This window comes from Lytechinus variegatus, chromosome 7, assembly GCF_018143015.1.
Source record: "Lytechinus variegatus isolate NC3 chromosome 7, Lvar_3.0, whole genome shotgun sequence".
Lineage (NCBI taxonomy): Eukaryota > Metazoa > Echinodermata > Echinoidea > Temnopleuroida > Toxopneustidae > Lytechinus > Lytechinus variegatus.
In genome coordinates, this window is record NC_054746.1 from 37,040,018 (window position 1) to 37,061,732 (window position 21,715).

The 21,715-nt window shown below is 36.0% G+C and overlaps 2 protein-coding genes across 2 annotated transcripts; both read left to right on the top strand.

The window, feature by feature from the left end:
* Positions 1-2,084: 2,084 nt before the first annotated feature.
* LOC121419175 (protein yippee-like 5) lies at positions 2,085-7,026 on the top strand. The gene is made up of 3 exons (XM_041613522.1): positions 2,085-2,193; positions 4,723-4,888; positions 5,310-7,026. Exons 2-3 carry the CDS (start codon positions 4,748-4,750, stop codon positions 5,538-5,540), a joined length of 372 nt encoding a protein of 123 aa, XP_041469456.1. The 5' UTR covers positions 2,085-2,193; positions 4,723-4,747; the 3' UTR covers positions 5,541-7,026.
* An 11,641-nt stretch (positions 7,027-18,667) lies between these two features.
* On the top strand, positions 18,668-21,401 carry LOC121419176 (protein yippee-like 5). Its single transcript, XM_041613523.1, has one exon. It carries the CDS (start codon positions 18,675-18,677, stop codon positions 19,038-19,040), a length of 366 nt encoding a protein of 121 aa, XP_041469457.1. The 5' UTR covers positions 18,668-18,674; the 3' UTR covers positions 19,041-21,401.
* Positions 21,402-21,715: the final 314 nt, after the last annotated feature.

A 21,715-nucleotide genomic window follows, 5' to 3' on the forward strand; every position in this document is an offset into this window, starting at 1 on the left:
ATTTTAACTACCTGCCTACCTGGTATATGAAATATGAAACAATTTGATTTCTCCCTCCTTATATACCTAAAACAAGATTTTGTTTCTGTTTGAATAGCCAGATCAACTCGTTAATTTGCCATTTTGGGTTCTCCAAGCTAAAAATAATATAATTTGAACAGATTATGAAATGTCAGACAAACTGTCACATGGGAGTGACTTTTTTTTTTATTTACCTACTGCTGCTTGACACCAAATAAGGAATACGTAAAACTGATAAATACAGTTATCAAAATATTTAATCAAACCTCTCAAATAATGTTTTCTTTTGATTATTTTACAATAATTGTACATGAAAATATACATGAATATTGACAACAAAATATAATTATTGTTAACTCAGGCTCCATCATCTCTTCTGGTCTGACATGCCTCACTCGGCCCTGGTGGTCGGTCCAGTTCCCGGCCTCCGGAGCTTGCGATGTCTCTTCCACTCGGCCTCTGCAGTGTTGCCCCTTGATGAGTAGCCCCCAGATCAGATACGTGGCTTCGATGAAATAGTGGACGAGATCGAGCCCCCAATGATGACATGAAATTTGACGAATCATGTCGGTGGAGAACCGGCGGCAGCTGGGGTCGTTATCACCGACTTAGTCCCTTAGGTTTAACTTCGACTGTCTGTACTAACATCTGTAGTTTATTCTAGCTTAGGAGGTTCTCCCAACTGTCAAATTTCTATAAAATAATTCAAAGAATTTCAATAACAGATGAATGCTTTAAAAGCAACACATTCTTATTAATAAAATCCTTTCACTTCCTGTGCATCCGTACACCTACATTCATCAATGCTACAGCACTGTATTGGCTGTTTATGACACCTGTATGAACATGCTTCACCCAATAAGAAATATTTCTAACACCTGTACAAAATATGACATCAACCTGGTACACTTGTACTCTAAAGGGGGGGTATCAAACGTTTCCAGCGCTTGCTTTTGAAATATTCAAAACATATGTACATGCTTGTCTATAGCCTACCCTAATCTAGATCAAGTAAATGTTGAATACATGTTTAAACTTTAACTGAAACATGTCTATAATTAAATTTCTTTCCTGACAATATCCCCACGGGAACCTGAATTATATTCTCTCTATACTATAGTCCGGGACTATAGTATAGAGAGAATGAGAGTATTGGAAACAAAACGATACTCTTGGCAAGTATTCCCTGAATTGAACCCTTAACAAGTACAGCAATTTTTCAATATGGATGACGTCGGCCATCGGTTTTACCTTTACCTACATCATTGGGTTTAGTACAGCCCTACCTCCCACACCGCGCAAATCGTACTCTAAACATGTGTTGACTCTTGGGGCAAAAAGTACATCCTCTAATTATAAAACAAAATAGTCTTAATTTTTTATACCCTTGCAAATTTGACCCTAAACATGTAGCCTTCTTAGCAAAAATAGATACCCTTTTTTTCATTATTTTAGTGTTTTTGACACCCTTATGTTACGTACGTAACGTGCCCTATGTTGAAAGAGACATCCTTTTAAAGTGATTTTTGGTCGTGCATGGTATCCACTCATCAATGTAAGTGCCCCCTCCCCCCCCCCCCCCGGCAAAAGCACTACTGCGACTGCTGCTACTACTGCTACTACTACTTCTACTACTACTACTACTTACTACTGCGTACTACTCAACGAAGACTATATAGTGGTAGTAATATAGTAGTGGTAGTAGTAACGTACGTAGTGGTGGTAATGGTAGTAGTAGTACCGTAGTATAGTATTCGTTGTAGAAGTGGTAGTAGTAGTAGTGATAGTAGAAAAAGTAGTCTGATGTATGATGTAGTATGATGCTGTTGGTAGTATGTTATCGTTATATACAGTAGTAGTCGCGCCGTAGGAGTCCGCGGGGGAGGGCTAGGGTGAGCCCTCAGCCCCCCCCCCCCCCTTCCATCTGTACGCCTCTGGTGATAACAGTCGTAAGTTATTTATGAAACAGACCCCCGCGCAAAACATATTTCAAAGTTGTTGTTTTTTTCTCTCGAAAATAAATCTCATGCACCTCCACCAATCAATAATATCGGAAAATGAAATATCGATCGCAATGTTTACAATCGAGTGACGTCGTCGTAGCATCAACACGAGGTACTCTCGCGCGTTGAGTAATTTTTCAACTCTGTGAAGAAATAAAGCATTAATGTGGTGAGTTAATTATGGCTTACTTCATATAAAGTTTAGTAGACTATTTTGAAGCCAATTAGTCTGAATTATGAGTATGTAATGAGTGTCGACTTCCGTTTTTTATTCGGAGACCATGAACAGCGCAGTGGCAGTGGCCAGAGAGGGATCGCGGGGGCGTACGGTTCGTGCATTATCTGCATAGCCATGGGATTGATGAAGAGCCATCGTCATGCATCAACAACATGCATTAGGACAAGGCATGCATTAACCCAGGGAGCGGGGTCATATTCTGGTACGATGGGCACTGGCACCAGATTTGTGCTGTAGACATGTGTCAATAAAGTCAATAGACAAATTTGCCTCAAATTTTCATTCTAGGACTAGGCTAGACAGCTGGCAGCCGTCTGTTTCGAGGAGTTTTTTAACATTTTTTTTTCTCCTCGTACACAGACAGCTCGCTATCGTGCAGCCACCATTAGGGGACTTGTAATGCAAAATCCCCCGTCGGGGCTCTTCAATTTTTGTCTTTAATGAATTAAAATTTTGAAATTTAACTCGACCAAATTGCAAATTTATATTCCCTCTTGGTATTAATTGCCAAAAAACAGAGAAAAATGAGGTTGAAAGGAACAAAAACAGTGACTTACCTCGGCTGACGCGCAGATTCGCTTCCCCGTTTTATCCGATCTTAAGTACATAAACATATGGCCATTGAGTCCCCTGTACAGATCGCGCTAGAACTTCGGTCTCTGTATTTGGTGAGTGAAGCCAACGGAGTTCAGCTGAACAACTAACAAAATAGAGACCGAAGGCGAAGCTTTTGGTCTAGGACTAGGCCTATACAAAGTGAACAATGTAGTTAAATGTACGGTAGGGCCTACTGCTGTATTGTAGCAACATCTTCACATTTTCTAGCAGCAAAGTAACCCAGGGAACTCCCGCCCGCTACGGCCTCCGCGGGCGGGAGCCCAGGACCTTACGTGTAATTTGGCATACTCACCCGACAAGCATGAAGTATGGTCAAAATAATTCTCCGTATAAATAGTTAAAACAGAAATCAAGCACTTACCACGATTATATGGATGAAGGTCTAACAAGTGGCAGTTTCCTGACATCTGGGCACAAACTGGAAGTTGGAACCTCAAAAAAACGAAAAGTTCTCTCCTACCCCCGTCTCGATCGGCCATTTTTGTTATGAATCGTAACAAAATGGGAGAGAACTTTTCGTTTTTTTGAGGTTCCAGTTTGCTATAATGTTTTATACATCTTCCTGTTTTTTACGTTCATCAAGGGGCCCCTTTTATAAGCTCTGCGACTATGGGGTCCTAACCTCTCCTGTTATATTCTCTTTGCCAACCTTTGTACTAAATATTTGTACTATATCACTTGATTGGTTTGAATAAACTTACATGTTTATCACTTATGTCACTATTTTTGAAATAATTATTTAGGAAATTTATAGTAGGATTTGAGCAATGTCTTTGACAATGCTTATAAAGAAGGTGATTCTTTTTAGTACAATGTATCCTACTGGCGACAACTTGTTTAGGGGCCAAAATGTGTAAATAATGCCTGCAAAAAAACTTGTTTAAGGGGTTATTTTGCACACAGAAAAAACTTATTAAGGGGGTGTTTGGACTTTGGAAATAATTTGGCCACGCGTGTGTACAAGATGAGATGATCAGCAGGGCAGAGGCATGACGTCATATGCTATTGATAATGCGATTGGTAACATTCCTCTGAACCCAGCTTGGTGTTGGAGCTCGGTTCAGTTGCCTTTTTACGTTCTCAACATGAATACTAAATACCTAACTTGAAATTACCTGTTATGCCCACCACTTTTCCGAATATCGCAATTGGGAACGGCTGTAAGAGCTCGGTTGTATCTTGAGCAGGTTATTGTCAAATTCTCATTCAGACATCACTTTGCTTGGCAATGCTTGGCTTCGCCATAGACAGGCTAAAGTTAGTGACCGAAAGATCTGCCTGGGGCATCAGCAGGCAGCAGCTCACTCATTTGTTCACTTCATGTTTGCATGATTTTGGTCATTACCCTTAGTCCATATAAAAATTACAACAAATCCAAGCGAAGTGATGTGTGACTGAGAATTCTAACGAAGCCGAAATGCTGCTGTATGACTGAACTGTTTTGTGAAAGATCTACATGTAGGCGAGAATCTAAAAAAATAAATTAAATTTTTAAATTCAGAACTTATTTCACATCCATTTTCAATGAAAATTCAGTGTTATGCTTGTTTGACTTTTTCTGTGTTTTTTTTTTTCAGACCCACTTTTTATTGGGGTGGACTTTCCCTTTATTATACTTTCTCAAATGACATCTCACAACTTTTTAAGTTGGATGTCTTTTAATGAAAAATTAAAGGAAAAGACGTCTCACCAGCCAGGTATATCTCATTGTTATTTTGAGTAATTTTTTTTATTATGAGTAATTTTTATTAATGAAAAGTGACCTAGCCTTTTTTAAAGGACTGTAATGGCATGAATATGCATGTAATTCAAAAGATGTGGGTTTATATTTCCGTGTTTTAGATCTCAACGCTGTTCATCTGCCAAGATGGGTCGTGTGTTCCTTGATCACATGGGTGGCACCAGACTCTATTCTTGCGCCAACTGTGATTCCAATCTCACCAACAGAGCCGAGTTGCTATCAACAAGGTTTACTGGTTCAACAGGGAGAGCATTCCTCTTCAATAAGGTAATTCTTTGTAATTTATACAAATTAATTTCAGTAAAATTATTTTTTTATAATCGCAAGTGAATTCCTTGAAACAGAAATGTGGAATTGTTGGGAATTTTAAAGACTAAAGTAATATCAAATTCTGTGAAATATTGATGTTGAAAAGTTCAAATCTTGATGATTAAAAGATGTGCATTGAACCAGTAGATGCCTTGAAATCACCTGTCTAAATAAAGGATTCATCAGTAGTTTACTATTCATAATGAGACTGTTAAAGAAATTTTCTACCAGATTCATTTGGCTCATATTTACATGCAACATTTGATAGTCGTTTTGTTGGATTCTGTTAATATAGGTAACATCATCGTACATGTATGTTTCGATAACACAAGTGAATTCTTATCTTTAAGGATCATTACAATTATTTTCTATTTTCCAGGTTGTTAATCTATCATACAGTGATGTACAAGATCGTATGATGATCACTGGACGGCACATGGTGCGCGATGTCTTCTGTAAGAATTGCGACACCAAGTTAGGCTGGATGTATGAATTTGCAACAGAGGACAACCAGAGGTACAAAGAAGGTCGCACAATTCTGGAGAGGGCACTGATCACCGAAAGAGATGGTTTTGAGGAGCCCAACACAAGTGATACAAGTAGTAATTGAAGATCTGGTTACTCCAAGCATGTGCAAAAAGCATTCATAACTTGAAGGTTAACTTCTATGAATAAGATGGGTGCCATGCTATGCACATAGATAGAATATGAAGAATTAGATTCGGGGAGAGAAGGATTGACTGTATCCAGATGGCAATTCACAGTGTAGAAGGTTGGGAGGAGTCATGTTGTGTACATATTGTACATTACTCTGTATATTTCTTCATTATTTGGATGTGAGAATAAGACCTGTCATTAAGTTCTATTGGACTGCTCTTACAACAGATGGAAATGTCACTGGTTTGTACACAGTTTCCATCGATTTCTAGTAAAAGTAACAATTTTAATGACAACTTCAATAGAAATGTCCATTTCTCAATCCCAACAATCTAGCAGTCAATTGAAAATGCCAAGATGAATCTAGTGAAGATGTTAGCTTTAAAATGATAATGAAGATACATTTACCTGTGATTGTATGTCTTTGTACATAAATGCAGTATTGTTTGATCTTTGTGTATTTTCGAGACACGATCCGTCATTTTAACCTTTCTAACTTTTCGATATATGTCCCTTTTATTTGATCATGTACATGTGAAGATTTAAGTAATTCTCTAATTTTAGAGGGGAAAATGCATCCAGGTTTTTGTTATACTTTCAAAATATGCTGTTTAAATGTAGACCAACTTCAGTGGATCTATATTTTTTTATTAATTAGCTACATGTATACTCGGATAGCACTGACAAGACAGTGTGTATGAAAAATCTGCCATTTAAGCACTGTGGTATAGTCTAAATTTATGATGAAAAAAAATTCACAGAATAAATGAACATATTCACTTAGAAAAAACCTTATTAAACTTTTTTTTTCTTAATTAAATGTAAAAAAAAAAATGTGCAACAATATTGGTTTTACATGTACAGTAGGTACTATTTTTTTTTCATCAGTGAATCAGAATTGAAAAAAACAAAAGCATGGCGTGACAAACATGCTTGCCCGGGGTAAGTGAAAATGACGTGTGGGCAAGCATTTCTCAAAGTCAATTGCCCGATCAGGCAAATGGTTGTTTTGGAAATAAAATAATAAATTTCAATATCTATTGGATAATCACACATATCTCTCATATTATGTCACACCAGTAAAAAAAAATGTGGAAACTGATGTAAAATCAGCGCCAGTTACCAATAATTTATCGCCAGATACCTTGTTCGAAAAACCATGCAATCACATCTTACGTTCTATGTGTGCAATGACTGCGCATGCGCTACTATCTTGCGCAATTTGCCGATGCAAACAAAAAAAACCCCGCCAAAACATGGCTAAAATTTCACATTTGAAAAATCCATGAAATGGCCATGTATTTTCCATATTACCTTGAAATTGTTTTGATTTAGTTGGAAACTACCGAAAAAATGAAGAATATTCAGCTCTTTCTTGACTCTGATTTATGATGATGTTACACTCGGTAAATGTTTTTTTTTTATTGTGGTCCCACATGTAGACTTTCATGGTGTTCACCAAGTTCAAAACGATCAATGATTGTTTTCTGTTAATGTTGTAACACCATGAAAAAAAATCATGAAAGTCTACATGTACATATGGGACTACAATAAAAAAAATATATTGACCAAGTGTATTATAAAATGATGAAGAAAAGACAAGAGAGAGGTGAATATTCTTAATTTTCTTGATGGTTTTCAACTAATTTTAAAAAAAATTGAGGAAATATGGAAAATAAATGACCATTTCATGGATTTAAAGATGCAAAATGTTAAATTTTAGCCAGAGTTAATAAAGAGCTGAATATTTTTCACTGGCTTTCTTTATAGTTTTCAACTAAATGAAAACAATTCTAAGGAAATATGGCAAACAGATAACCATTTTGTGGATTTAAAGTTGCAAAATATGAAATTTTAGCAACTTTTGGTGAAAGTATTTTTTTAAAGCCTTAAACGCCCATTTATAAATAGCGAAAGTTTTTTTTTTAGATTAAGTTTTTAACGGAAATTTCTTTTTGTAAAGGCCTGCAAAAGATTACTTTCATAACTTTACTACAAGTACTAGTGAGTATTTGGTAATCCTATTGAAATGTATGTTTCATTGCTAAGACTGAATTGGTTAATATTTTGCTGGAGAGACGTAGCTATCAATCTGAAAGAACTTTAGTCATTGAGGGTAATGAACTTTGTTATTTGAGATAAAGAGAGAGAGAGAGTGTGTGGGTGTATGTGATGGGTTGGGTAAGGAGCAGGTGATGTTATAATGGGATTGGGAAATATATATTATTACATTATTTTCTTGTACATAGATACATGTATATTTTTTTCTATAAAATATAGGAAATATTTGAAAGCGTTAATTTTACTTTATTGGAGATGTAAGGTAGCATAACAAGTTGTTTGTTGGCGACTGGATCGCATGCAGGATTTCGTATCTGCTTGCCCGATCCCACTTTTAAAATGAGATGCAGAAATAATAGGATAAGATAGGCAAAGGCTGGATGGGAATCCTGCCGAAAGATGCTGAAAAAAATGGCTCAGGCTTTGGATAGGGAGCTGAAAAATAAGAGTGGCATGAAATTATAAGAAAAGTAGCAGTTAACCATTTCACTGTTAAATCATTGGCTTAAATCATTGATGCGATAAGATTAAGTGAATTAAGGGTAAATCAATACTTTCGAGATTCTTTATTGGACAATGTTAATTTTCGATTCTCAGATTACAAATACGTTTATAGTTATTCAAGCTATTGAGGTATGTGCTTTTGAATCCATCATAGTTAGCATTTGTGGTCCTCAAAGTACATTCTCTCACTTTCTCTCATACAGTTATATTTTTTTTCTAATGATTTATATGGATTTATCCAATATTTTGGCATTAATTTAAACTGCAGTTCATTTTATCCAGCAGCACTTTATTTTGTCATCTACATTGGTTTCTTATACCCTCCTATATTAAATTTGTGCACAAATTGTGGACATTGTATGTGGTTTCCTAAACAAAATGGTAAAATGTTTCATTTATTTCATAATGATCATGTAATGTAGGTATATATAAGATGTCACTTTAAGTGATCACTTAAAAACGGTACACAAATAAAGAAATTCATTATTATACTTGGAGCCATAATTGTGCCTTATTTTGGAATTTCGGATAATTCTTAGATGATTACTACATATATATAATATGGCACAGGTAGAATCTAATTGATAGTAGCAGAAAAACTATAAAATGAAGTTCTAGCCTTTATGAAAATAAGGTGATGCATGTGACTTTCAATTTCAGTTCAGTGTTTTTCCATGGTATAATATATGTAAAAGCAAACACTTGAAAGTTTTGATTATAAAGAATATGTCATGAAGAACTATTTTTTCAATGAATCAAGCAGTTAATTACTCCATCATACCAAAGTTTCTACTGCATCCCGTTTTCTCTTTCGAATTAGGCCCAAGTTGTGTGTAAATGCAGAAACTGTTGATGATCTGTTTAAGAACTTCTCAAACATGATTGAGTTGGGTGCTCTCGCACTTTAATACTGGTATGTTATCCTCTGTTCTAAAATTAAACATTATACAAAAGGGTAGAGACTTGGTTCTAACCTCTTAGAGAGCTAAAACTCTATTGTAATCTTTCATATGTTTTTTTTTAAGTCTAAGGGTACCCTCTTTAAAAAAAAAAAAAGAGGGACTGATTTGAGTGTTTTGAATGACAAGTCATTCAATTTATTACTGTTGATTTTAACTCTTGTACATGGTGTGTCACACCCCTTTCATAAACCTATCCTCCAATTAGCCGCCCAAGAGTAATGCGGATAATTCAATAAAAATTGCGTTCATAAACTCCGAAAATAATCCGCACTATTTTTTATGAGCGCCCGTCCTGATAAAGGAGGACAATCGTCATGGCAACCGCACACACCCCCTCCGATGTGGTTGCGTTGGAAAAGGGTGACCGCTCCATAGCAATTATCCGCATTACTTTCGAAATGCATTCATAAAGTCAAAATCTGGTCCCGATGCTGCTATTTTGCGGATAATTGCAGCATCAAAATAATGTGGATAACTCTGGTCCTCCTCCAATTTTACGACCAAATTATGCTGCTGTTAGCCGCGTAATTGGGTTTATGAAAGGGGTATCAGACTTTACAGTTAATCTTATTTGTACAATTGATTGTATCTTTTATGATGAAGAACCCTGTGAACTTCATATGAATTGATAGGTTAACCCTTCAATCTAGTGGTGGCTGTATTGAAGACCTTCATTGAATGAACAAATTAAGCCAGAACAATTGCAATTACTCCCATAGCTCTCCCCTTTAAAGTTGTTGCAGTATTACACTCATTTGTTATTCCAAAATGTAATATTTGCTACCATCAGAATGTGATAATTGCAAGAAAAACTTTTGACCCACAATTAAGCCGGCCATGCCAACTTCCTGATTAGATGTTCCATATTCCTGCCTAATTTTTGTGGATAATATTCAGAATTGCTTCTCTGTAATCTCTTTTAGACTTTTTAGTACTTCGATACTTCTGCTATAACAAGATAATTTGGATGATTCCAAGGACCTTGCCTAACTTGGTTTTATCATTCATAAGTCACATTTTTGAATGGGCATTTACTCCCAATGTTTATTCCTAATGTTTATTCCTAGTGCTTTGCATACAAAGTACATGTCATGTATATTACCGGTACATAAAAGTACCTTCAGATTTTCTTTCTCCGGAAAATAGTAAATAAATGGCATGCTCAATGCCTGTTCCCCCTCATTTTGTTTGATTTTTTAAGAGTGCATTATTGTTTTACTTGTGTGTAATCTGTTTGTGCTGTGATAAATATATATATATTATATAAACTCCTCAAAAAAAGATTGGAAATCTGACTTTGATGGATAATCCCTCCTCGGTTTTAGTAAATATCAATATGTAATTAATATCAATGAATAGAGCATTTACATGATATGATTATGGTTCCCATGGAGGTGCAGTGCCTTGAAATGTGGGGCAAGTTCAAATTTCAAAAGTTGCAAAATGACAATATTGAAAGTCACTGTTCTTCTTTACGTGGTGATGAGTAAGCTTCTCAGCGGTTTCTTTTAAATTTGATCGATAATTCCTCATTGGTTTGAATGAATATCAAATGTGTAATTAAAGAAATGCCAGTAGTTGCACTAAACACTGAATTCATGAGAAATTCTGTAAAACCAGGCTTAATTGTCAGAATATCATCGAGGATCTAGATCTGGTACAGTTCATAAACTGAACTCTGTGAAATCTTGAAATCTACGCTGAAAAATGTTCACACTGAAGATTACCAACACAGATAGGCACACGTGGGACTGTGTATTAATATTGCTGGAATAAAGACCTGACGGAAGTGACCGAATCCGCGCTTATTTTGCTTATTTATCAGCAATTACACAATTTCTTCCAGAATCCTTTGGCACATATTTTTTCATAGACTTCGCCTTTTCGTAGGGCTGTAGGCTATATATATATATATATTCACACACATGACTCCACATTCCATTTTGTTAATTTGCATGTATTGTACCTGTAGTGTAATAGAATGATTGTCATTTTTACAGATAATTAAAAAAATTATGTTACATTGCTTTTGTTTTATTTTTTTTCAAGGGGTGGGGTAGAAAATTACAAGCAAATTGATATATTTAGGGAATGTCTCAACAGATAGGTCCAACAGAAGTGACTTGATGATCTTTGAATGTCTTATGGTTGTGATAAGACAACATATTAAGTTTACGGGACCATGGGGAATTGAGGAATGAAGAAAAGATTTATGAGAAATGCAAAATTAGCGAGATTGAGATTTTTGTGATACTGATGTATTGGCAAGAGAGAACTTGAATTTTATTATTTTCCTTTAACATCATTCTATGAGCATGATGCCTTTATTTGGAGAGGATCTTGTACCTTACAACTTGCCCCTGAATTCTAGTCTAGTTAAGAGTTGGATACTGATAATTCTTTGAATGTATTGTACAGAGAAAAAAAATGTTTAAAATGATTTGTGATGATGTATCCAAAGGCAGCAACATCATCATAGAAACTTAACCAAGGTTAAGTTTTTTAACTGGCATAACTATGACAGTATAAAGACCTTGAAGTATTTGATGAAACTTTTCACTTATTATTTGGCCCGAGATAGGTCACTGGGCCAACGTAAAATGTAATGTCAGATCAATTTACTGATAAAACTGTTAAATTAAATAAAACTGATATGGTTATCAGATTTGTTTCTTAGCTAAGGTCAAATGTTTTTTTAGGTCAATGAACTTAGAGTTTAGTTATCAAATATGTTTTTATCTGATTTTGACAAATCATTAATCTTAGTTGTTTTCATATTTCATGAAGCTTATATAAAAGGAATATCCAGTTCCCAGGGCAATAAGAGTGGCCACTGGTATTGCACTTCAATTGTCTTGGACTATTAATTGCATTGTATATCAGAGCTTGTGGGAAAATAACAAATGCTATTCCAATGTCACATGATGCAACATATCAAATACAAGGGTGGTTCCAGAGTCTAACTTTTTCAGAGTGTTAATTGGCATGATAGCATAAAGAGCAAAACTTCAAAAGCCCCCCCCCAAAAAAAAAATAAATAAATAAATAAATAAAAATGATAATAATAATGTTAAATAGATAAATAAAATGAATAAACAAAATAACAATAATACATAAATAATATTTAATTAAAAATAAAAAAATAAAAGGACATCAGTAAAGAAAAAATTAAGGTCATTTTACATTTTTCCCAGGAATCTAGAATAATCTGGAATTAAAAAATAAGAAAAATCAACAAGGGTATCCAGCAAAAAATAACGGGACAGTTCGTCTCGCAGTCCCCTGAATAACTAGAAAAGCCCCGGGGACAAGCCAGCAAAAATGTTGTCACTCCCTATTTTAACCGCATTTTAGCTAATGGCTGAATCGACTACTAGTATTAGTAGTCATACCCCGGGAGCCATAAATCTATGATTTTAGTACTTTCACATGGTGCGCCCCCCCCCCCCCCTTCCCCGCACCGATAATTTCGTGATTAATGCGGGCAGTGGGCAGTTTGATAGAGGTTTCAATTTGTTAACTTGCTTGTTTCTACTTGTAATTCACTCTTCCATCCCAAATAATGTATTCTTGCATAATAATGACCATTTAAACGCGCCATAGCGTGCGATTGGCGCGCTGCTGAGCACGTGGTTTTGTTATGAGCCAAACCGACGATGATGATGTCACCGTATGTTTGCGGAAGTAATTCTCGATCTCGATTGATCGTACACACAGAGCGAGAGCTAGAGTACACTGTGCCTATGTGGCCTGCCCAATTATGCCTTGAGTGAGCTCGCGATCGGACCGGCGCGATATGTGTAGTTCTCTATGCTAGCTTGCTGCAAATGATATTATTGCTGATCAAATCATCACTCCAGTCTTTACTTGAAAAGGCAGAGCAGACGAAGGCCTATATACAGTTGTAAGTACATGTAAGAATGCAAGTTTACAGGTGTATCAAGATAATGTCTAATTGATAATTGGGAACATTTTTTTACTCCAATATTTATTATGATATGAATAGATCTGTGACTGTTTCTTTCTGCTCTGTTAGTGTTTGGATCTGGCAAACCCAGGCACACTTGCGACAGTACCTGCCTTTGTGAAATGATCAGCTGTGTTGTGTGTGTGGGCACTTTTGGTGACTGTGATTGAACTAGACTTGCAGTTTCATATACTTCCTGCTGCCTTTGTGACTTTTGTTTGTGGTATCAATGAACAATGTAGACAAGTTCTATCAGGGTTGGAACTTGATACTAGTATAGAAAATTATTGGCCAAATTATTCAAGTTTCAGTATATAGGCCTAGGGTCTATTAAAAATGAAATTTACTTTGTGCAGACAGAGGTAACCCAGGGAGCTCACCGTGCATTTACTCATACTCAGGGGAGTAGGGTAGATTATGGTCACAATAACTTCGAAGAAAATTGTGAACACCGAAATTATGCACTTAGGGCATACCACGATTATGGATGAAGGTCTATCGTGTGGCAGTATCCTGACATCGAGGCACAGACTGGAACCTCAAAAAAATGAAAAGTTCTGTTGCGATGCCTCTCCTAATTCTTTCAAAATTCATAACAAAATGGCTGATCGAGACTGGAGTAGGAGAGAACTTTGCGTTTTTTTTTTTTTTGAGGTTCCAGTCTGTGCCTTCGCAGGCCGGAGCTCCCTGGGTTAAGACAGAGGCTGCGGCAGTCGTGTCAGTCAGTGTTTGTTTCGAAGTCTGACTTGTCATAATAGTTTGTTCTTTGGATAATACAACCCGGGAATAAAACCTATATAGACAGCCTAGGGCCGGCGCGGCAGGCCCAAGGCAAAAATATGTATGGTCAGTTCCCCCATGTCTGCGCGGTCTCCCAAGTCTGCGCACCCGCGTATCTGCGCGATTCTAGTAAAAGAAGATACGCAACGGGCACGAACTTTACACATGCAATACATAGGCAGGTATTCATTAAAAAATCCGACTCAAAATGGTGGAAAAATAATGAATTCAGGGCATTTCATGTGACGGCCTCAAAATGCAGCCTTTGTCATCAAAATCCCCGAATCGTGTGCAAAGTGAATGAGTGCGCAGACATGGGGTACCATTTTTTTTTCAATCTGAAAATGACAGCCCGAGGTTTTTTCAAGAAAATCTTATATTTTCTTTCATTTTTTAATGAGAAATTTGGTACACTTACTTTTAATAATGTAAGGAACACTATTAACCAAAATATTTTGTGAAAGAAGAAGAAATTCATGTTAAATCTTAACTCAAATTGTTAGGTGCGCAGACTTGGGGCCCACCATCATACTGTACTGCAATCGTTCAATGAACAATGTTGATATAACCTTGTTCTCAGTTACATCTCTATGTGTTGGAAAATGAGGTTGACAATGTTTGGATTCTTTTTCTTTTGGACAAATGCTTGATTTTTTTTACACTTTCAGTTTCCATTACAGCTTTCCATTAAATATAACTTAATTATAAATAAAATAAATCAAATAAATTTGATTCTTTAAAGTATTTTTTCTTTATTAAAAAAAAGCTTGTAAGATGAAAATTTTCTTGCCATATTACTTTCCACCAATAGAGGGCGTACACAAAAATATCCCCTAAATTCAAGTTTTTGAGTGCTCTGGTCAATACAAAAATTATTCTAAGTTAACTAATGAAAATTTAATTGCAACTGTATAGAAATTAATAATTTTGATCACAAAAGTGATGTTTTATTGATTTTTTTTAAAGTGTGTGCTCAATACAGCATTGGCATACCATAGTCCTACCTGTAGATTCTCCACAGGCAGGATGGTAGCAGTGAGCCAGTGCTGTACTGTAGACTTTAGATTTACATGTATTTAGGGTCATGTGTTATCAGGCTTTGAAGTTTGCCAAATTATAATAAGTCTGATGAAATTATGCAATCAAGAGATTAGCTAGGGCCACCATTAGACTTCTTACTGCAGTTCACAGTGGCGGATCCAGAGGGGGGCGCCCCGGGCGCGCGCCCCCCTATTTTCGCGGGATTTTTTTTTTTTTTTTTGATGGCTATATTTACTGGATTGGTACAATGTAGTCAATTTCAAGGGCTAGATCTAGTCAAAACTATATTTTAACTTACGCTCATGGCCTTTGTGTTCGCACAAAATGCACATACTGTATTGCAATATGTAATTTCCGGAATACCAGGGCGCGCAAGTCGATTGGTTGGAAAGTTGCACCACTTGAAATCGGGAGTTGCAGTGCAGTGACCAGTGTGAAGATGTTGGATTGGATATCATTTTTTCCCGAAATTTTGTGTTTTTTGTAACATGTGTTTGTCCGTCTTTATGGCAAATACATGTAAATTGTAAGGAACAGATCGCGAGAGAAAGTGTCAACGATGCGAATGATAATGTCTATCCCCGAGATTATTCTTCACTCAAAGATGAAGCCCTATATCGGGCACCACGTGCGCAGCATTATCATTCTGCCTTGGTGATCTACGTTTTCACTGAAATGTATAGGTCAGACATATTTGTATTTAATGTAAACTAACTTTTACACTTTCTGGTAGATTTAGAGGCATATTATCCAGGGCGCCCCAACTAAGTTTCGCCGAAGCAATCATTCCAACGAATCATCAAGGAGCAAAATTGTATTAATGATGAGAATCCCCTTAAGAAGCATTATATTACTTTGAGGTTGTGCAGAATGACTGGATTATTGAAGATGATTTGAAAATAATACGAGGGAAAAGGTTGATTACCAGAAGATGATGTTGTTTTTTCTGTAGTTTGTAACAATTTACTGTGCATTTTGGGGAAAAAAGAACCAAATTTTATGCATGTTGCCATACGACTAAACAATTCTCGTTTGAAACACACAATGTAAATACACAAATGACAATAAACAGAATGGATTATTCGGAACTTATCAATTACACGTCTCAGTTTCGTATCATTTAAATTTGACGTTTCAATCACACGATGCAAGCAAGTGAAGAGCCTTTGCCAAATGTTTTGAATGACCGCTTATACGGTGTGTGACTGGAAACCAGCTCCTAAATGAGTCAGTATGTGTCTTTTATTCATGAAGTTACAGTGATTTAAGTGTGCATTTTTCTTCTGAAGGTGCTCTCAAAATACGACTTTTGGACATGATTTTTTGAAAAAGTCCTTGCCGTGGGAGGGGGGTATCCCCCTCCCACACCCTCTCCCCGCTCGGTCGCTTCGCTCCCTCGCCGCTGGCGCCCCCCCTATTTCAAAATCCTGGTTCATGCAATGGGATCATAATGTAGGATGGTTATTTTGTCATTGTGCTCTTTTGTTTATTTCCTTTGACTTGTGGTTTCTTCAGCTGTTTTACATTTCTGTTTGTCTAGACTTGAGTTCATTTGCATTTCTTTTAAGTACTGCCCTTGCAGTCTGGACTTAGGTTATTTGAGTGTAATGATATTCAGTTATCATTCATTCATTCTAGTCTGAATGCCTTTCCTCTCATTCTCTTTTGTCATCTTCATTCCTTCTCTATTCTCTCTTCAGGTGTTCCACTCATTCCATCCCTCACCTGACTCCATAGTTTCTACTTCCATTATTACATAATCACCAGACATTGTTGTCATCTTCATCTCATTCCTTATTGGTTTATTTTATGAATTGGATGCTTACATTTTAGTTCGATCCTTCCATTCATTTGTTTTTGATTGGTTGACTCTACTTGATTTGAATATATGTAAATTATTTATGTGATTCTGAGTTTAGCTGAGGCAGAAAATAGTGGGAGAAAATTATATAAGTTCAAAGCAGCAACTCAAATCAATCATCAAACCAAATGGGAAATAAGTGAAACTATATGAGATGCAATATGAACAGAACTGCAACTGAAGGAGTCTGGTAGTGCAATGTTTAATCTCTGGGCTACTTTGCCTCAGTTAAACTCAGAGTCACATAAGATGTTCTTTGCCCGGAGTCCAAGTTATTAAAACTATAGCTTGCCATTTATAAGACTTCTTTTAAATTATGGATTTATTTTCATCATTTCAAAACCTGGAACAGGGTTTTCAGATCACTTTGATCAGAGATAAATTGTGTATCTCTATCCTTGTGATGACATGCATATATTATTTGTAACAGTCATACTAAAATCAATATAAGGACTTAAGTTTCAAATACAATTGGATTTTTGTTTTCCCTTTGTAATAAAATATTCATCAAACATCAATTCCAGGTTACTAGTAGATCAGACTTTCCCGCCATATATTTTTCCTTTTTTTTCCTTCCGGCTCCCACGTGCCACTCTGCAAGGCTCGGTGCGTCACAAGTGGCGCTCGCACCACCATTTGAAAATCCGTGCCCTAAATCTATAGATCTATCATCAAAGTAGTTAGTATGACTATTAATAGAGCCCAAGTAAATTTCAAGAAATGTTGTTCTTCAAAATAGAGTAAATATAATTGATAAAGGCCAATGCAATTATTAATAATGCATACATGTAGCCCTCAAGGCTGGAAAAAAATATAGGCCTACAATATGTACCACTTTTGTCTTTTATTCACATTCTGAAATAAAATATGGAAAATGGGGTTCATGTACTTATATTCAAGCTGTCAGCAACTTTGTTGCAAAATGTGCTAAACATAGATAGGCTTGTCTTAGATTCATTACCCAGAATGTAGCATTGTATACAACTAGAAATAGAACGAGTTATCTGCTACCCTCTACAAAATTCAAATACATTGCTTGGGAATTGTGAATAGTACATTCAATCAAAAATATTTCTTTCCATCTTAGATGTGAGCTCTTTTTTTCATCCTGTGAAAGGACAGTTCCCCTCGAGTGAACAACTTGAGACCATTTGCCTCAAGTCCATTTCTAGGGACCGGGTTGTTAGCTCTAGAGGGCACTTGCAGTTAAATCATCCAGATATCAAACTCGAGCTATTCATTTGCTGCACAAACCCTTTCTCTGTAGAAAAGTTGTCTGAATGTACAGCCTAAATGTTCCAACAGGACTTTATGCACTAGAGTATAGTCACTATGGTGGGATTAAACAGCTGATAATCCTACCTATTACAAAGGAAAATATATTAGTTTTTCTCATGTTCCCTTGAAAGAATCAATTTTGCTACTAGGGTTCTGAAGAAGGTCATTTAAGGTGCACTTTGAGTTATTGTTGTTTGCAATCAATATTAATCTATTGTGAATCAGCTTTGAGAAAGTGCACTTGCTTGCTTCTCATGTGACTTACTTGATATAATCTTCTTAAGAGAAAGAGCTATTATTAATAGTAGGTCATAACCCTACACTCATTGATTTCTTTTCTATGAACTACATGACTTATAAACATATTCAAATAGAAACGGTTTAAAGAAACTAGAGAGTAAAAGCAACATTGATGTTTTGTTGTTTTGTTGAATGATATTTTCTTGTTAAGTATACACAAATTGTTTTTGTTCTGTACGTTTTTTTATTGGAAAATTTCTTTGCAATAGAAAGTACATTTTCCATTCATATTCCATTTATGCATAACTGTTCGAATTCTAACAGTCACATACTTAACCACAAATTTATATTCTTTGCTTTGTTTCCCCAGTGCATTTATAGCAAGCATCTATCATGGGGCGAGTTTTCCTTGAGCATATAGGAGGCACAAGATTGTTCTCCTGTGCAAACTGTGATACTGTACTGACCAACAGGGCAGAACTAATGTCCACACGCTTTACAGGGTCAACGGGTCGTGCATACCTCTTCAAACGAGTGGTCAACCTCTCATTTAGTGAGGTCCAAGATAGGATCATGTTAACTGGACGTCACATGGTACGAGATGTCTTCTGCAAGAACTGTGACTCAAAACTTGGTTGGATCTATGAATTTGCCACAGAGGAATCTCAGAGGTACAAGGAAGGCAAAGTGATTTTAGAACGAGCTCTCATCACAGAAAGCGAAGGCATGGAGGAACATGTAGTAGTTGGTGACATATGATGCTGATGGACATTCTTCAAACTCATTTTATCTTTGTAAAGTTTTAGATAGAACAATAATTCTTGTTATATTTATATATCTTGTATATAGCAAACATATTTTGTAGCTAGCACCTTTGCAGTTTGGTGGAAAGTTGAATTCATTAGAATATTTGCACATGGCTTGTAGTTTTAAGATGGTTTGAGAATATATGGGATGGAGCAATCAAGATGTCAAAAACACAACTGTTCAAGAGGTTTTTAAAAGCTTGGTTTCAGTATAGGGTTCTGGTATGCAATTCCAAGTGATGTAGGTCTTCATCAGAACAGGACTATACCTATGCAGTGTTTTATGTCTTCTAGTTATTTGTCTGAAAGAGGCTGCTGCAGAGATGAAGAACATTCTGACTCTTTGTTCAGACTAATACGTGAGTGAAGAGGAAGTTCTTCCCAAGCTTATTCATTTTATGATCAAGCATGCCAGTCCCCACCACTGAGCGGTAGGGAGAATATGCAAATTATATATGGGGAATAACACTGCACTACATGATAATGGCTGCCAGGATGTTATCCCTGCACCGCTTTTCACATTTTCACACATCAATGAAAACAGAGCTGTGCCAATCAATTTTCACTCAGGGTCAATCTCTTCTCTTTTCCAAATATTGGATCATAAACCCCTTTATAAAGAGGGGACTGCATCATCAAAAACTACAAGAATGGGGAGGGGGATTCTCCTGCATGTATGCATGGGGAATTCCCTTCTCCAGAAAATATTCTGAACACAGGGTTAGAACTGCTGAAATAAATGAAAGGTGCTGAAAGGGAAAAATTACCGCACAAAAGCTCCACTGATCTGATTTCTAAGCAGAAATATAGCAACGCCATTTTATTGTGGTTTACCTCAAGTGTCAGTGTGAACTGATTATCTGTAATTGTTGTGAATAAAATGTATTAGAAACAAGTATATTGTCCTCTCAGATTTGTGGTACATTATCACCTTCAATGTTTAACCCCCCAGAGATTATCTTCGTTGTGCGAACTAAAATTTCTCAGGAGTCCAAAGCCTCAATTTTTTGATGAATAATCAATCGTCAATTTTACTTGGTTCTAAAGTCAGAGGTGATCAACATGGTGTTGAATCATTTCATGTTCAAATTTTCTGGAAATAGCCTACAATCAATATTACTATGCTTTGTACTTGAAGGGGGTGCAATAGCTAATTAGCCATACATGTATGTCATTTTAAAATCTTGCAGTCATCTGTGAGTTTGATCTTGGTAGAGATTTTTTTTCCAGAAAATTGTATTTTTACCTGGAATAATGAAAAATGCTGCAGATTTCATTGGGGAAATTTCTGAATCATTACACACATGTACATGTACGACTATTGGAGAGTATGACAAGGTAAAATGATGTGCCCCCACAAAAGATAATGCCTGCCTCCCCTAGTAAAACAGAGAACTCTTTTCAATCCTTGAAGTCATTCAATGTTGCTACAATATGCCCAATATGTCGATATGCCCACTTCGATGAAGTACATGCACATGATTGTACGTGTACTTCACCTGGAGCCATTTCTTTATTCAGTAGCCATAGCATTATCAAAGTAAACTTAAACTTGTCTTACCAGTAATCACTGTTATATTACAATTTAGTCTGCATAAGTCAACTTTCCATCAGTCAAATTATAGTCAAATAATGTCCAAAGTCAAAGCAATTATTTTGACCAGAGTAAGAATATTATGCAAAATGTGGTATTTTATTTACATTTCTCTCTCCTTGTACGTCTTACATGCATTTCTGTGATCCCAAGAAATTTGCCTCACATATTGGAATATTTGCCTTTGCTGCAAATGTACACTATATTTTCAACCATGTTACAACTTGACAAGATGGGCCCAATAGCACAAAGATTAGCGATTAATTGCTATAATAATTCTGATTGGTTCCTAGTCTACTATACACATACAATAATGATAGGCCATTACATGTAGCAATAAATCACTAACCTTTGTGTTATTAGACCCAGATAAGCTTTTCAAATTCACAAACTCTCTCATATATCACAAGTCACCTCTCTTGTGTAAAATGCACTGTTATGTATTGAGAGAAAGTACAGGTGTGCTGGCATACCTTGATATATACATGTACACCATGGTAATTTGTTTCCTTTGATTTATTTATCACAGTTACTCATTGTGGAATTAGGTACACATGTTAATCCATGGAATGATGAAGATTCATAGAGTAAGAAACTACATTTTGTGCAATTCCCTTTTGAAGCTTACTAGTATATTTATGTGAAATTACGGTTAATGTGTGATTTGTTTTGAATAAATTCAATTCATTAATTTGGTGTTGGATACTGCATGATATATACCATCTTTATATGCTGCAATTATACACACGAAGAGGCTAGTAATAATGAAAGATATTTTTAACATGTTATTACACCTTTTGTGCATTTTTTATATGGAGGTCTTTTGGTATAGAAAATTGGAGATTGACTAGGGCCCACTTTATAAAGACTTGACAACTATAGTAAATATGCCATTTATCGTAACTTCCATGGAAACCTTGATTGTTATTAGTCGCCGAGCCCTGTTACCATGGTAATTGTCATAATTGGCAAAGCTATAATAGTTGTAACTCTTTATGAAATGGATCCTAAATGTTCATTTTTTAAAACTAACA

Excerpts from the sequence above, each read along its gene's own strand:
- LOC121419176 (XM_041613523.1), top strand. The coding sequence starts at position 18,675 with ATGGGGCGAGTTTTCCTTGAGCATATAGGAGGCACAAGATTGTTCTCC.
- LOC121419175 (XM_041613522.1), top strand. The coding sequence starts at position 4,748 with ATGGGTCGTGTGTTCCTTGATCACATGGGTGGCACCAGACTCTATTCT. Across the intron at positions 4,889-5,309 it reads GAGCATTCCTCTTCAATAAG|GTTGTTAATCTATCATACAG; the intron begins GTAATTCTTTGT and ends TCTATTTTCCAG.